Consider the following 14,933-nt stretch of genomic DNA (forward strand, 5'->3'; position numbering starts at 1 on the left):
ACTCCACCAAGACAAGTGAAGATGGAAAATGAACCTACAGATGGAACGGCAGAAGAGAGGAAAGGTCAGTGTTCACCGTTTGCAACGGAAAATACAGGAGGTGCTGATACCACCACTCCACCAAGACAGGTGAAGATGGAAAATGTACCTACGGATGGTACGGCAGAGGAGAGGAAAGGTCAGTGTTCACCGTTTGCAACGGAAAATACAGGAGGTGCTGATACCACCACTCCACCAAGACAGGTGAAGATGGAAAATGTACCTACAGATGGTACGGCAGAAGAGAGGAAAGGTCAATGTTCACCGTCTGCTACAGAAAATACAGGAGATGCTGATACCACCACTCCACCAAGACAGGTGACAGATAAACGTCATGATGGTGACAAGATCTGAAATACTGTCCAGGACGAAGATGGTGCCAGGTAAAAAGTAATGCTCCTGAAAAAGATGGTAAATGAGACGTGAAACTGAGGATGGCAGTCCAAGAAATACTGATGTCAAGCAGAGGATTCTACTGTTGAAGGCAATACAGCTGACATCTCGGCATGTAAAGATAGAGACAGACATGCAATGTGAGGATGAGGTGGTGTATTCAGAGATGACACCAGACAAGACGACATTGTAGTTTCATGTTGCAGGTTTCTTTCTTTCCTCACAAACAAATAACCTAATGTCTTTCAAGAATTAGATTGTAAATGAAGATGAATGAATTGCAGATGAAGATATTATTTTTTTCTTATCCTGACTCATGCTTATTTGCTTGTCTTCTTCTTCTGGCGAACCTAGTGGAACACTTGTATCTCCCAATTGAAGTTCCCTTCAATAAAGAATCACTCATTAGTACTCACCACGAGTTACCTCCCCTCCGTAAGCGCGGGAACGAGGGCGCCACCCAAGCCCATGTGCCTCACTCTCTCCTTCTTCGCCCAGTGAGCTGGACGTGAAGAGCGCCTGTGTCTCCCAACACACTATATCCTTTAATTATATTTAGTTAGTTCCTCTTATATGTTAGTATAGAGGTAGTACTAGTATAATTATTCAATTTGCATTGATTATTAATTGTGTTTCTGCTGTTTTATTCACGGTTCGTCATGTTTGTTCAGTAGGCTACATTAATGAAAAATTGCACAGAATGTAAACTACGTTATTCTGATACCGATCCACATTTAAAATGCCCTAGTTGCATTACTCCATGTTCCTTTGATTCTCGTTGTAAATTTTGTATCAATTTACCTATCTCTGCCTTTGACAAATATTTATGTTCCGTTTATAGACGGAAGGCAGATAAATCCCGTAAACAGAATTCAAACATGGCTAATAGATCGCACATTAATGTTCCCTGTCAACTGTTGACTGACGACCCGCCACCGGCTGGTGGCATGCCTGAGTTTCCCTCGGCGGATAAGCGTGGGACGAGTCCGCTATGTCCAAGAAGCGACCTGCATCTCCAAGAGCTGCCGTCTCTCTCAGTCCAAGTCGAGGGAAACCATCCATATCATCTCGCGTACACTACGTACACCAAGATCTACACCTTCATCTAAAGGGAAGTCAACAAAATCTAATAATTTTGCCTCTGATATCTTACCAGTTACAGAATTAGCATTATATGATGATGATTTGCCAATTATCATTCCAGAAGTTCGTCACAAGAAGCGGCCCGTTTCTGCGACTGTCACCTCAGCGCAGATGAACACACAACCGGAGATGCCGACTCTATCTCCAGAAATTTTATCTGAGGGTCCCGTCACCTCTGCAGAGAGACATCCCTCATCAACGCAGACCGCTTCAGACGACTTGATCAACCACATAATGAGGGTGATGGAAGACTGCTACAGCTTACAGAGGCCTCAGAGCCACGGGCCTCAGAGCCCACCCCATATTAAGTCATACAGGGCCTCAGACCCTGTCTTGGCTTCGCGTAGGGCCTCTGAGCCCATAGACGCGCCTCCGCGAAGGGCAACCCTGCCCGGAGTGAGCTCTTTGCATAAGGTGTCCCAGGCCGCCTCCGTGAAGGAGCCAGAGCCTCACCTTTTGCAAGAGGCTTCGCTGGAGAAGGGCTGCCGCCCGAGCACGCACCTTGTCATGCACGAAGGGCGCCCCGCTGGCAAGCGCTCATATGTCGGATCGGACACTGACTCCAGACATTCGCGTAGGACGCGAAGGCTAAGTGGTTCTACATCGCCTAGAAGACGATCGCGTAGCCCTCAACGTTCGAGAAGTCCAGAGCGTCCGCGAAGCCATCACCGTTCACGAAGCCCACAATCTCCGCGAAGAATGTCTTCTCCAAGGTCTACATACACTAGCCACTCGTCAGTCCGTTCTCCTCAGTCCTCACATAGATCTTCTTACAGATCGAGGACTCCGACATACGTCCATACGTCAGAGGAGGACGATGGTATCATTTTCTCAGAGGCTGAGATAAGGTATTGGATGGTAAACGAATTACAACTGGCCTCTCCCTCTAAGAACGAGATCCTATTGATGGATCATATCGCGGCCGCTCCTGCTAAATTGGATACAGCCTACGCCAAATCTGCTAAAACTCAACTTACCCATTTACCATTCTTCAATGCCAAGAGTTTTTATGGACATAATATGGAGCCCTTTTTCAAGACTCAGGAGATTGATGAAAACTTTAAACTTATCAGTGATTCCAAGTCCAGAAGTTATAGGGTAGACGATCGCAAGATGGCCCAGTTAGATACCATTTCCAGAAGGATGTTCTTTGGACTCAACAGATCTAGGACTGTTAACGAAACTCTCATCACCAAGTTCAAGAACTCCACGGATGAGGAAGACAGGATGATCTATTCAGCTCTACTTATGCAGAGAAAAGATCAACAATTCCTTACAGACCATCTTTCAGCACTTACTGAAACTACTACCATGACACGTCGGCAAGTTACTAGCCTCCTGCTCTTGGAATAAACAATTCACAGACCTATACACAGCTCCATGGTCTTCACCCTTACTGTTTGGTGGCAACATCAACAAGGTCTCCAAGGAAGTATCAAAAGATTCTAGAGAAGTACTCATGATCAAATCTATGGATACACTAGCGCACGTCTTTAAACAATCAGCACAGAGGTACTCGGGCAAGTCCAAGTTTTCAGGGCTACAGAGAGCACGGGATAGGAAATTAGCGCCGCTAATAATCCCAAGGATTCCTTTTAAAATTCACGTACAACAAGTTCAGAGGAGGATCAGCTAGAGGCAGATCATCCAGAGGTGCCCGTGGATTTAAACGATGAAAGTCAGGTTCTGAACGACTGGAGTCTTCCACCCCCAGTCGTCCCAGTACAACCTTCTCAAGTGGGTGGACGTCTACAACTACACTGGGAAAACTGGGGAATACTTCAAGATCTGTATGTATCCAACATCCTTCAGTACGGATATCGTCTACAACTCAAGGCCAAGCCACCGTTAACAGTCAACCCACCAGGGTTCAACGTTCATCTGGCACAACTACCGATGTTAAGAGAAACAGTTCAGTCTCTACTAAACAAACAGGCCTTAGAAGTTCCTGATCAGCAAAACATCATACCAGGGTTTTACTCCCCAGTTTTCCTAGTGCCGAAAAAGAATTCCAAAGAGAAGTATCGTCTCATTTACAACATGAGCACATTCAACAGAGAATTTCTATGCAAACCACCAGCTGCCAAGATGATACATTTACCTCAACTCCGCCATCTAATTCGGCCCACTAGATTAAATGGTAAGTATAGATCTGCAGGACGATACCTACACATTCGATTCATCCCAGTTCAAGGAAATATCTGAGATTTATGCTAGACAGCATACACTACCAATGGAAAAGTACTTCCTTCGAATCACTTCGCCCCATGGATATTCACAAGAGTAACCAAGCCTATTGTCTCATACCTACATCGCCAAGGCCTGCGGAATGCATTTTACCTAGACGACGGTATACAGGTGGATCCAGATCCACAGCGTCTCAGACTACAGCTGAACTTTACAATCAAGCTACTAACGAAAGTTAGGCTGGTTAGTAAATCTACTCAAGTCGGACCTAGAGCCCACACAGGATCTGCAGTTTCTAGGTATACGATTCCTTACAGCGCCAGAACCGTATGGTAGTCCCGAGGACAGATGGATCAAGATACAACAACTGATCCCCAAGCCCTACTCTCCGCTACCACTACGTCAGTGGCAGAGGCTACTGGGACTACTCACATCAGCTCAAGACTTGACACTCAGAGGCAGGCTTCAATTACATCCATTACAAGTCCTCATCAATGCCCATCTCGAGGACCCTCTACCGCTCAGTCTACCAGATTACATCAAACCACATCTACTCTGGTGGACCAAGAGATTGAATGTTTCATGCAGGCGCCTCCTTAGTAGAGCCGAATCGAAACACATCTCTACGCGGACGCCACTAAAAGGTTGGGAGCACACCTTACCGGCAGGACAGCGTCAGGCCTATGGAGCATTCAAGAGAGCTTAAGTCACATAAATCTGCTAGAAATGCAAGCAGTCATAAACGCCATAGGTCACTGGAGCAACCTATTACAGAATGCTCAGTTAATGATTCACACAGACAACTCAACAGTGGCGTTTTATGTGAACAAACAAGGGTCAACAAGATCACTGAATCTTCTCACTCGGTGTTTCAAACTGTTCGAATTAGTCGACAGTCTAAACATACGTATCAAAGCCTGCCACATTCCAGGAGCAAAGAATGTGTTAGCAGACGCTCTCTCTCGGCCGCACCAACCGTCGCCGACAGAATGGATGCTCCACACAGAGATATTTAATCAGATAATCATGGAAATAGGATCTCCTCTGATAGACCTATTTGCCACCCGATTCAACAATCAACTGACAACCTCAGATCGCCAGTGCCAGATCCGCTAGCTTGGGCAACGGACGACTAAGCATATCATGGGAGGGACTAAACGCGACGCTTTCCGCCGCCCCCTGCTAATCCCACAAGTCTTGCTAAAAATCAGTCAAACGTAAGAGCCTCGATCTCATTTTGGTCTCGCCTTACTGGCCAGCGAGAACGTGGTTTCCAGACCTCATACTAGGAATCGGAAAACCAGTACTTCAGCTCCCACTACGCTCCAATCTACTGATACATCCGCGACACCAAACAAGTGCACAAAACACCAGAAGCATTCGACTTCACGGTGGATTGTATCAAGGCATGTTTGAATAAGAGAGGTTATTCCACCAGAGCGGGCGAAGGCGGTCACGCTTTGCACTAATTCACGTAACTCTACTCGTAACTTATAACGATGACAAATGGCTTAGTTTTGTCAATTATGCTGCTAAGAAAGGATTTTCAGCCAGATTTGCTACACATCCTCAAGTGGCAGATTTCTTATGTTTCCTACGTCAAACTAAGAATCTAAAAGGATCTACACTGTCCACTTATCTTGCAGCCATAAGTTCAGTCATAACAATGAGAACGGGCGTCAAATTGACCAAAACACCGGAGTTACTCGCCTTGTTACGTGCCTTTCGATTGGAAGACCAGAAACGGAAGTTTCAAGCGCCAGCTTGGGATCTAAATGTGGTACTTCAACACCTCACAAGTGAGGCTTACGAGCCATTGTTATCTGTGTCATATGAATCATTGACCCACAAAACCTTATTCCTGCTAGCTGCTAGCCACTGCCAGGATGTCTGAAATTCACGCTTTGGATTACTTAGAGAACACGCATTTGATGATATTCATAACATCGCCATCTGGGACTTCGCTGGGATTTTATAGCTAAGAATCAACTACCAGGTCAACCAGACAGGTTGTTCCATGTCCCAGCTCTCTCATCCATAACGTGGACCGCAGGGATACTGAGGAACTTATCACTTTGCCCTGTAATGCACTGAAAATATATCTCTAAACAACCAAGCAAAAGTAGAGGGAAATTCAAAAAAGATTGTTTATCCCTATATCTACCACAGACAGAAGTGTCACAAGACTACCATTTCTATTTGGATCAGAACTGTCATACTAAGAGCCTACAAGGCAGCTGGACTGGACCTCCAAGTGCTACTAATCCTCAATTTAAATTAGAGCACTAGCTTCAACTTTGGCTTTACATGGAAATTGTTCATTGAATACCATCATGGAGGGATGTTTTTGAGATCCCATATGGTGTTTGCCAACCACTATCTGAGAGATATCACCACCAAGGATGTCTGAGGTATCCACCACTTCGGGTCCCATGGTCCTCAAGCCAACAGTTGACAGTTCCACGGAGAAGATAAGTCTATCTTGTTGATTTTATACTTATCTGATAACAGTACTAATAGCTACATGCTATCTATATATATTTGCTTAAGTTAAAATATTATCTTAAGCCCAGTACTATGATTTATATCATAATATATATATACCTACAACTCTTACGAGTTTCTACTATTATATATATGTTCAGCTTAAGTTCTTCCTTAAGCTCAGTCATATGTTCATTTCATAACATGTATAAGTTAACAAACTATCAGTAGTTGGTTACTATTATACAGCTTAAGTTATTTTTATACCTTAAGCACAATTCTGTTATAGCTTATATATATACATATTGTAAGCTTACTACTTTGGTTCTTATAAAAGTATTCATTATAAACTATCAACAGTTTATACTATCACATTAATGGCTTTAGCTTAATTAATGTTCTATATACTTTTATTATATGCAGTAAATTGTAATAACCTTCTTTAAAGGCAGCTGTTATATTAACAGCAGGAATTCAGTTCAGTGCCTTCATGAAGTTCCCATAATGGTTATTACAATCATATCACTTCAAATCACTAATTAGTAAAATCCAAAGTATATATAATCCCACCTCCTAATCTGTAGGATTCTACAAGCAAATAAGCATGAGTCAGGATAAGAAAAAATATGAAATTTTTAGAGTAAAATTAATATTTTTATACTTATCCTGACTCATGAGGTAAGCCCTCCCGTCCTCCCCACTTAACACTTTGGATTTCTCGAAAAAAGAAAGTGTTGGGCTCCAAAGCAAAAAAGGAGAGAGTGAGGCACATGGGCTTGGGTGGCTCTCTGCCCTCAGCCACGGGAGGGAGGTAACTCGTGGTGAGTACTAATGAGTGATTCTTTATTGAAGGGAACTTCAATTGGGAGATACAAGTGTTCCACTAGGTTCGCCAGAAGAAGAAGACAAGCAAATAAGCATGAGTCAGGATAAGTATAAAAATATTAATTTTACTCTAAAAATTTCATGCTTATTATGTGATACTTGAAAGAATGTAAGTTTAGTTTCAGCTGCTTTTAGCAATATTCTTTCAATACTAAAGCGGCGGGGACACCAGAAATGGGCTTCACACATTGTACTTATGTGGGGAATCAAACCCATGTCTTCGGCATGACGATTTAACCAGTAGGCAACCCTATCACCACGATATTTGAAAGAACAAGGTGAAATGTTAACTACTTGTAAACATCGTTGAGTATGTATTATTTTATGTTCCAAAAATGTATGTTTATCAGACAGAGAATGCTTTTTGTGAAGAAGTCTCACAAGGTTTTGTTATTGATATTTGAAACTTTGTGTATGATAAGTCTTATCATGGTATGGTTTCGGTGACATGATTTTGTTGCCTACAGTCATAATAATCATTCTCATACTATGCCACTTATAATCCTCAAAACTTCACACTACATCTGATCAAAGCAGATGACAGTATTACTTTCTCCATGAGAACTATTCAGCCAAGCTGCCTGTGCAGTGCTTATAATAACATCACAATGGCTGTGGAGTACCAATTACCACATGCAGTTGGTTCAAGGGTATTTGTTTTTGGATCTATTCTGAAAGATGCATTTTATTTGTTGCATCTATGCTCTGCAAATATAAAATTATAATATGACAATTTTGTTGAATTTCTTCGGTTATGTTATGGGTAATTATGTATAACGTTTAAATAATTTTATATGAAATAATTTTTATGCCATTGATTTGTGATATGTATGAAAATCATGCACTGTGCAAAGACTAATTGACTGTAGGCATGTATGAGCTTTGTGTGATGTGTGTGTGTGTGTGTGACTAATTTTGAAATCATTAAACAGTCTCCTATTTTACACATCTGTACTCATTATCAGTGTATGAAATAAGCCAAAACCACAGCCAGACATCAGGGCTGGTAACTTCAAAATGTTACCAGTCCAAAATGGATTTAACCAGACCTGACACCAAGATATGACTCAGATGTATATAACATCTAAATTTTTTACCAGACCATCAGGCTGGCTAGCTGTAAATCTAGACCGTCCGTCTGAAATGTACGGGCCTTATTTCATACACTGTCATTATGTTTTCTTTTTTCGCTATAAACATGATGAAGATGATATTTATTCCCTTCTAAAATAAAGAGAGACTTTGTCCTTCGTCTGAGTTCACTTCAAGAGCATTTCACATAAACCCTTGCACCTCACCCTTCTCAAACCATCTTCACCCATTTGTAGAACACCACCTTGGAAACATTACCATGACCCATAAAGAGCCACGATATGAATCCCATGGAGCATGTTTGGGACTGTCTTTGATGCCAAGTTCAAGCTAGAGTTCAACATCTGTGTGAATTGACGCAGGCTATGGCAGGGGATACCAATGCTAAGAATTCAGCCTGTATGAGGAGACTGGCAGATTTTATCAATGCTTGGGGTGCTACACCAGGTACTGATGTGGTCACTAGCGGTGGTTCATACAATCACAATAATCATTATTTGAGAACTGTTTCGCGATCAGATTGATGTTGTCGTAATTACTTTCCACCTCTGTTGATATTCCTGATAGTAATGTGCCATAAGTTGAGGGACAGTTGGGTGACATCATGAACCCGGAAGTGTAATTAGTTACATTTTTATTTGCTCACCAAAGACAAAATATACAACTGACCTACCAAATATACTGGCCACATAAAGAAATTGTGCAAACAGAAAATATAAAGATAGGCAGACAGCGTCTTTATACATAAATAAAGGTGAGAACAGAAAGTATTTGGGACAATCAAACGCTCATGCAGGTGCCAGGCGACGTGACGTCATTGATGGTGGCCTATGGACTTGCAATGTGTTACTGCACGTGCAGCTGCCCACAACATGTGAAACTCAGAAATTGCTGTCACTGTCGAAAGCGTGATCTTTGGTCATTCAAACGTTCACAAATTCACATTAGAAGTCACATGCACATCATGCCAAGATTAACATCTGCTCAACGTCATGAAGCTATTGGAATGGTTCGAGCAGGCATGAGCCAACAACAGGTGGCAGCACATTTCCAATGTCATCGTAACACGATATCTGCATTGGTCGGGCGTTATGGAAACAGTAATTAATGACGTCGCCGACCACCCACGTTCTGGGCGTCCCCGAGTACCGACGCCAAGACAGGACAGATGGATTCGGGTGATTCATCTCAGACACGGCAGTGACCACGTCCCAGACCATTCCCCAGGCCTTCAATGCTCATTTGGTAGCCTCTATGCGTCGTCGATGCACTGCTGTGCTTCACGCGCATGATGGTCATACCCGTTATTGACTTTGTGACTTCGACGTGTTGCCCCCTACTCAATTTTTAACTTCTGACGTCATCGTTACGGATTTTGTTCATGTTCTTTTGACATGTATTTGTGGCCTCGATACTTCAGCCTATAAAGTGTCTACATCATTTCGTCTTTTCTGTGTTGTATTCCAATTCTGAAGGAATTTCTGTGTGCACAGTTTCTTTATGTGGCTAGTATATTTGGTAGTATACCCCTTGGAAATGAGAACTTTCAAAATCCTGTGATGAATGCTCCTGTATGAGTTTGATGTAGTTAACCCTAACAGTCAACGATTCTTATTTGTCAAGGTTCTCTCCTTGAAACTCTTCGGTAGTGTTGATGTTACGAACATGTGTTTCCAACTCTCTTTTGAAACGAAGCCAAATGCTTTCAATAGATCTAATGTTCATATCTAGAGACTGCAGGCCACAGGAATGAATGAACTTAGTTGTCAAAGTTTGACACAGACAGAAGTTAATTTCGTAATATCGGCCTTATGGCTTATACATGTAATACAGTCACAGAATTTGGCAGTTTCGTGAAACAGTGGTCATAATTTGTGTTAGGGTCTTACTTTGAAACATAATGTAAAAATAGTACTGTGCAGTATATGACGGGGTTTTTTGGATCGCAAAATTGACATCATAGTTAGTGGGTCTTTGTAGACATTGTGTAGTTGTTTGAAGTAATTGTCTCTATACCGCTGATATTTGTCACGTCGGAAGAATACATGGTTTTCAGTTTCTGCAGCATCACAGAATAAACACAACTAGTTCGTACTTGGGGCATCCTCATTAAAACGGAACATGTTCACTTTAAAGTTATTATTCAAAATACGAAACTTGATCAGTGCACAGCTCAGATGTTTATATTTTAGTTCTGTTATGTATGGCTCCAGGCGAAGTTCATATTTAAACTCTGAATAATGGCTGAGAAAAGTGGAGCTGCTGATTTCGTTGTGCCAAGTTTGGTAGGCAATATCCTTCAATCGTTCGAAAGTATACATGAATAGCTGAACGTTAGCAACGCCCCGGTTTAACCAGACATGAGAAAAGCCGTTTCTGAATACATTGGATGCCCAGCTTGTTCTGCCCATGTCATCTGGAATGTTTTTAGCATTCTGTAGCACTGTAGTGGATAACGTTGTTCATTCCTACTGAGTATCTTGAACCCAAACTTGATTACTCAAATCTGACTTAATACGTAGATGGGATGTCCAAGCTCTCCAAGTGTGGCTTTATTTGAAGCACTTTTTCAAATTTTCAGAAACCCTTTGAAATGCATAGTATGGACCCTCTCAATTACATCAGAATATTTACGTCCCCATATTTCCGAACCGTATAGTAGTATAGGTGCCACTTTTCGATCAAATATAGTTCTTGCACTTGAATAGGTTAGTTCTTGATACTTGATAAAGTTTGTGATCTATCATGGAGCATGCAAAGTGAATGGGAACATTGTCATCTTGAAAGATGAAAGAATTGTCATGAAAGTGTCAAGCAACTACTGGCCACAAATTTTCCTCCAACACTGCTTCATATTTCTGAGCATTTACCCTCCCTTCCAGGAATGTCAATGTCCCCACACCATCAAAAGTTTTGCATCCCCAAAGCATTACAGTGAGACCTCTTCCGAGTACCAGTCATCTCCCACCTTTACCCACACATAAATACGGTTGTCAGTTCCTGAAATCAGTGGCAGAAATAGAGACCACAAGCAGACGACAACAAAGGACTTGGGATGTGATACTTGATGACGTCATCAATTTGTGAGTGAAATTTATAGAGGATACTGAACGACCTTCCATGTAATACCATTTTTATTAAACGAGTTAATGATTTGGTATCAAACCAGCAAAATCGAGTTTGATACTAAATCTTTCACGAGTTTAATAAAAATGATATTTTACGGAAACGAGTTTAGTATTCTGTTATTATTATATTACTCTCCAACATAAATAACAGTGTGATGACTCTCCGCAGTCAAGCAAGGTCTAATACCACTGCGACAGAGGCATTATTAGTATTGTGACGTCATAACTAACGATTATGACGTCATATGTCTAGCGGTATTACACTAGTGTTAATAGCCTCAGCACGTTTGACAGGGATTGGTTGGAGCTTTGAGTAGTAAGGGATGATAACATTAACAATGTATGGACAAGTTCTTAGTAATCAGTTATCACATTATATATATATATACAGTGTATGTACACAAAACACTCGTGTACTACACCCACGCGTCCCAAAGAGGGACAAACCATGCGACCCGAAGAGGGTCAACACAAGCTGGGACAGCAATGTCCAGCCATGCGTCCCGAGGTGGGACACACCAGCCCCAAGCGTCCCAAGGAGGGACACTCCAGCCCAGGCCCAAGAGACCCAAGGAGGGACACTCCGACTCAAGCGCCCAAGGAGAGACGCCCACACCCAACGCCACCAAGACAACCCGGTCCAGCCCCAAGAGTCCCAAGGAGGGACACCGCCACCACACCCACGAGTCCCAAGGAGGGACACCCCACGCATCCCAAGGAGGGATAGGTCTGCCGACATGCCAACCGGCGAAGGCGACCTCAAAAGCACCTAACACAACAACAACAACAACGGGAATCGTCAGTCGTCCGATACCAGCATCGGGTAAGTGTTCAGCGGCTTCGAGTCTTGCATCAAGACCAGGTTAAGTTTCCACGTATTGCTTGTTGTTTTAGGGATGTCGTGTTAATTTAGCGATAGTTTGGGAAGGGGGAGAAATAGCATAGGAATGAGTAGGTTTTGTTTTGTTATTTTCGGGGGTAGGTATTAGGGGGTGGACATAGACTAAAGTTAAACTGTATTTAAGTAGGATTTAGGTAGGTAGATATACGTAGGATTGTTTAGACTAATACGGTTTTTTTCCCAATAAACAAGAATGGAAACCTAATATTCTTTTGTCCTGACTTTAATTGAGTTGAATTGGGAGAACCTGCCAGGAACCATTCACACAGAACTTGCAGACAAGATGTACTGACCACGTAAAGAGACCAATTATCAAACACAACGCAAAGCATTTTACTTCAGTAACCAACCGACACTTGTCACACATATACAACGTTCTGCTGTCACTGGGCGTCTATTTTACATCACTCACGCGCTAGGCGCCTATTACATATACACACGAATTGATGACGCGGTAGGGATCTTTCATTGACCTATGTCCTTTTTCCAACCAAACTGTCGCATTCATTCTATCCGCTTCAAATAATAATTTATAAACATTTTTTAAAATCAGAATACTAATTATAATGCAATAATTTACCTACCTGTTTATGACAATATAGAATGTACTGAAATCATTTTCGAAGGCTCCCACAGTACTCCTAAAATTATGACGCATGCACCCGGAAATTGCATGCACCCTTATTTGTTTCAGCCTGGAATAACTATTAGTAACGTGTTCCGCTTATGTCACCTTTACTGCAGAGGTATTTTGCAATACGTTCAATTGGAAATATTTCAGGTTTGTATATTTTATCTCTCTGATTATTTTAGATCGCATGACATCCTAATGATACGTTAATACAGGGATACTCTACAACAGGGATATAGTCTCCCTGGTTAATAGCCTCAGCACGTTTGACAGGGATTGGTTGGAACTTTGAGTAGTAAGGGATGATAACATTAACAATGTATGGACAAGTTCTTAGTAATCAGTAATCACATGTCATATGCACCACAACATTGTGTAAATGTTGTGTAAACAGGTCAATAAACAATAAAACAATAGTTTTTCAGATGAATACGTCTGTAACTGATTCTAAGACCATACACCATTGCTGTGGGTAGTGTGTGGGTTTCATCAATTTTGTACACATGTACTGGGGTGGGGTGTGGGATGTGTGGCAGCAATTGTGTCCATAATGTTTAAAAAATGATGGTTAAAAATTATGGGGGTTGGGGTGTCATTGATTTTTTTTAACATGACACACTAACACACTAGCCATAAGTTATGAATGGTCCCTAAAAAGCATGGGTGTGCCAGTACAACACATTGCTAAAAAGTAGAAACGTCAAACACATAAAGACTACAGTATGAACAAAGGGATTAGGACTGATGGGGATCTTTGATGAGTTGATGGTATGCAGGAGGTGAGTAATATAGCCTTGGTCACGGTTGACTGATGGTTGGAGTCTTTTGATGTCCCTACCACTTCATCCAGTGGGACAGAGTCAAAAGCCTAAAAACCAACCTCAAAGACTTTATAATCTGAAAAATCCATATAAAAAACTCGATGTCATTATGATTTTTCAAACTTGCTCATTTGTTAAGCCAGCTGGTATTTTCTGTTCAGGTTTTCTGTTTAGGGCAATGCAATGTCTGAAACAGGTCTTGGTCCAGGTTAACAGTCAAGTAAAATTTTCCAGTTTGGCCATGGTGTTCCATTGGAACTCTCAACCTTTCTGTGCCAAGGAATGTTTTTAGCAGTTTATCATATGATATGCAAAAGCATTTTGGAACAAAATCCTTTCCTCTTCATCAGAGCACTAACACAGTTTTGACCCCAATGTGTCTGTCATCAGGGTCATTCTTTGAAAATGACAACATTGTCGGTTATATGGACTCACTCACTCACTCAAAGCTACCTAAATGGTCAGGTCACATCACACATGTAAACCCATGTGTATGTACGAATCAAAGTCTTTTTCTTCTGTATGTATGTGTTGCCAGGTACAGTTCCTTTATCATGTTTATTTTCTTTTGTTTGTAGTGTACATCAGTAATTGACACTTGATTTTGGAATGGCAACATCATCGTCTCAGCATAATGGTGACACCATGCTGGAACGGTACAAGGCTGCAATGGTACTTGCTGGAGCGCGGGATGCTCTTGGGTACAAAACTGGAGACTGGGAGTTCTGTTACAGTACAAAACTTATTCTCAAAGACCTGAGAGATATGGGAGGATTAGAGAACATCAATGTGAACAGTTAGTATTATTGAGCAGAAAAATCTTGTTTGTTGTACTTGAGCGAGGCCCCTTAACCCACTGTCATACTATTCTCTATTTCATTTTCACTGCATATCTATGGTATATTGATGTGATTCCAGAAGATGACTGGATGGTGAGCGATGACACCGTCATGCACCTGGCCACAGGCGAAGGTATCTTGATTTTCATTTTTTTCATGATTTATGTTACTATCATAAATGTGAACTAAGGATGAATATTGCACCTTCATGTTAAATAGTTAAATGAATGGTATAACTGTAAAATCATGAAAATGTCTTTCTTTTTAGCTGTACTAAACATACCAGGGCTCAATTTAGTGCTTTGTTTCTTGCACTGGTGCAACCCAATATTACAACTTGCAACCTAGTCATTAGTCTAAATTGCACCAGGTGCAAGTCAATTTTTGAGT

General features: G+C 41.6%; 1 protein-coding gene across 1 annotated transcript in view; it reads left to right on the forward strand.

Annotated features, from left to right (window-relative positions):
• LOC124259643 overlaps positions 1-14,933 on the forward strand; it is a 73,521-nt gene that overhangs the window by 44,392 nt on the left and 14,196 nt on the right. Inside the window, exon 25 of the mRNA XM_046693815.1 lies at positions 92-357. Within this exon, the coding sequence (XP_046549771.1) occupies positions 92-357 (266 nt within the window). The remainder of the gene's footprint in view (positions 1-91; positions 358-14,933) is intronic.

This window comes from Haliotis rubra, unplaced genomic scaffold (genome assembly GCF_003918875.1).
Source record: "Haliotis rubra isolate DU_JTF1 unplaced genomic scaffold, ASM391887v1 Scf730, whole genome shotgun sequence".
NCBI classification, from domain to species: Eukaryota; Metazoa; Mollusca; class Gastropoda; order Lepetellida; family Haliotidae; genus Haliotis; species Haliotis rubra.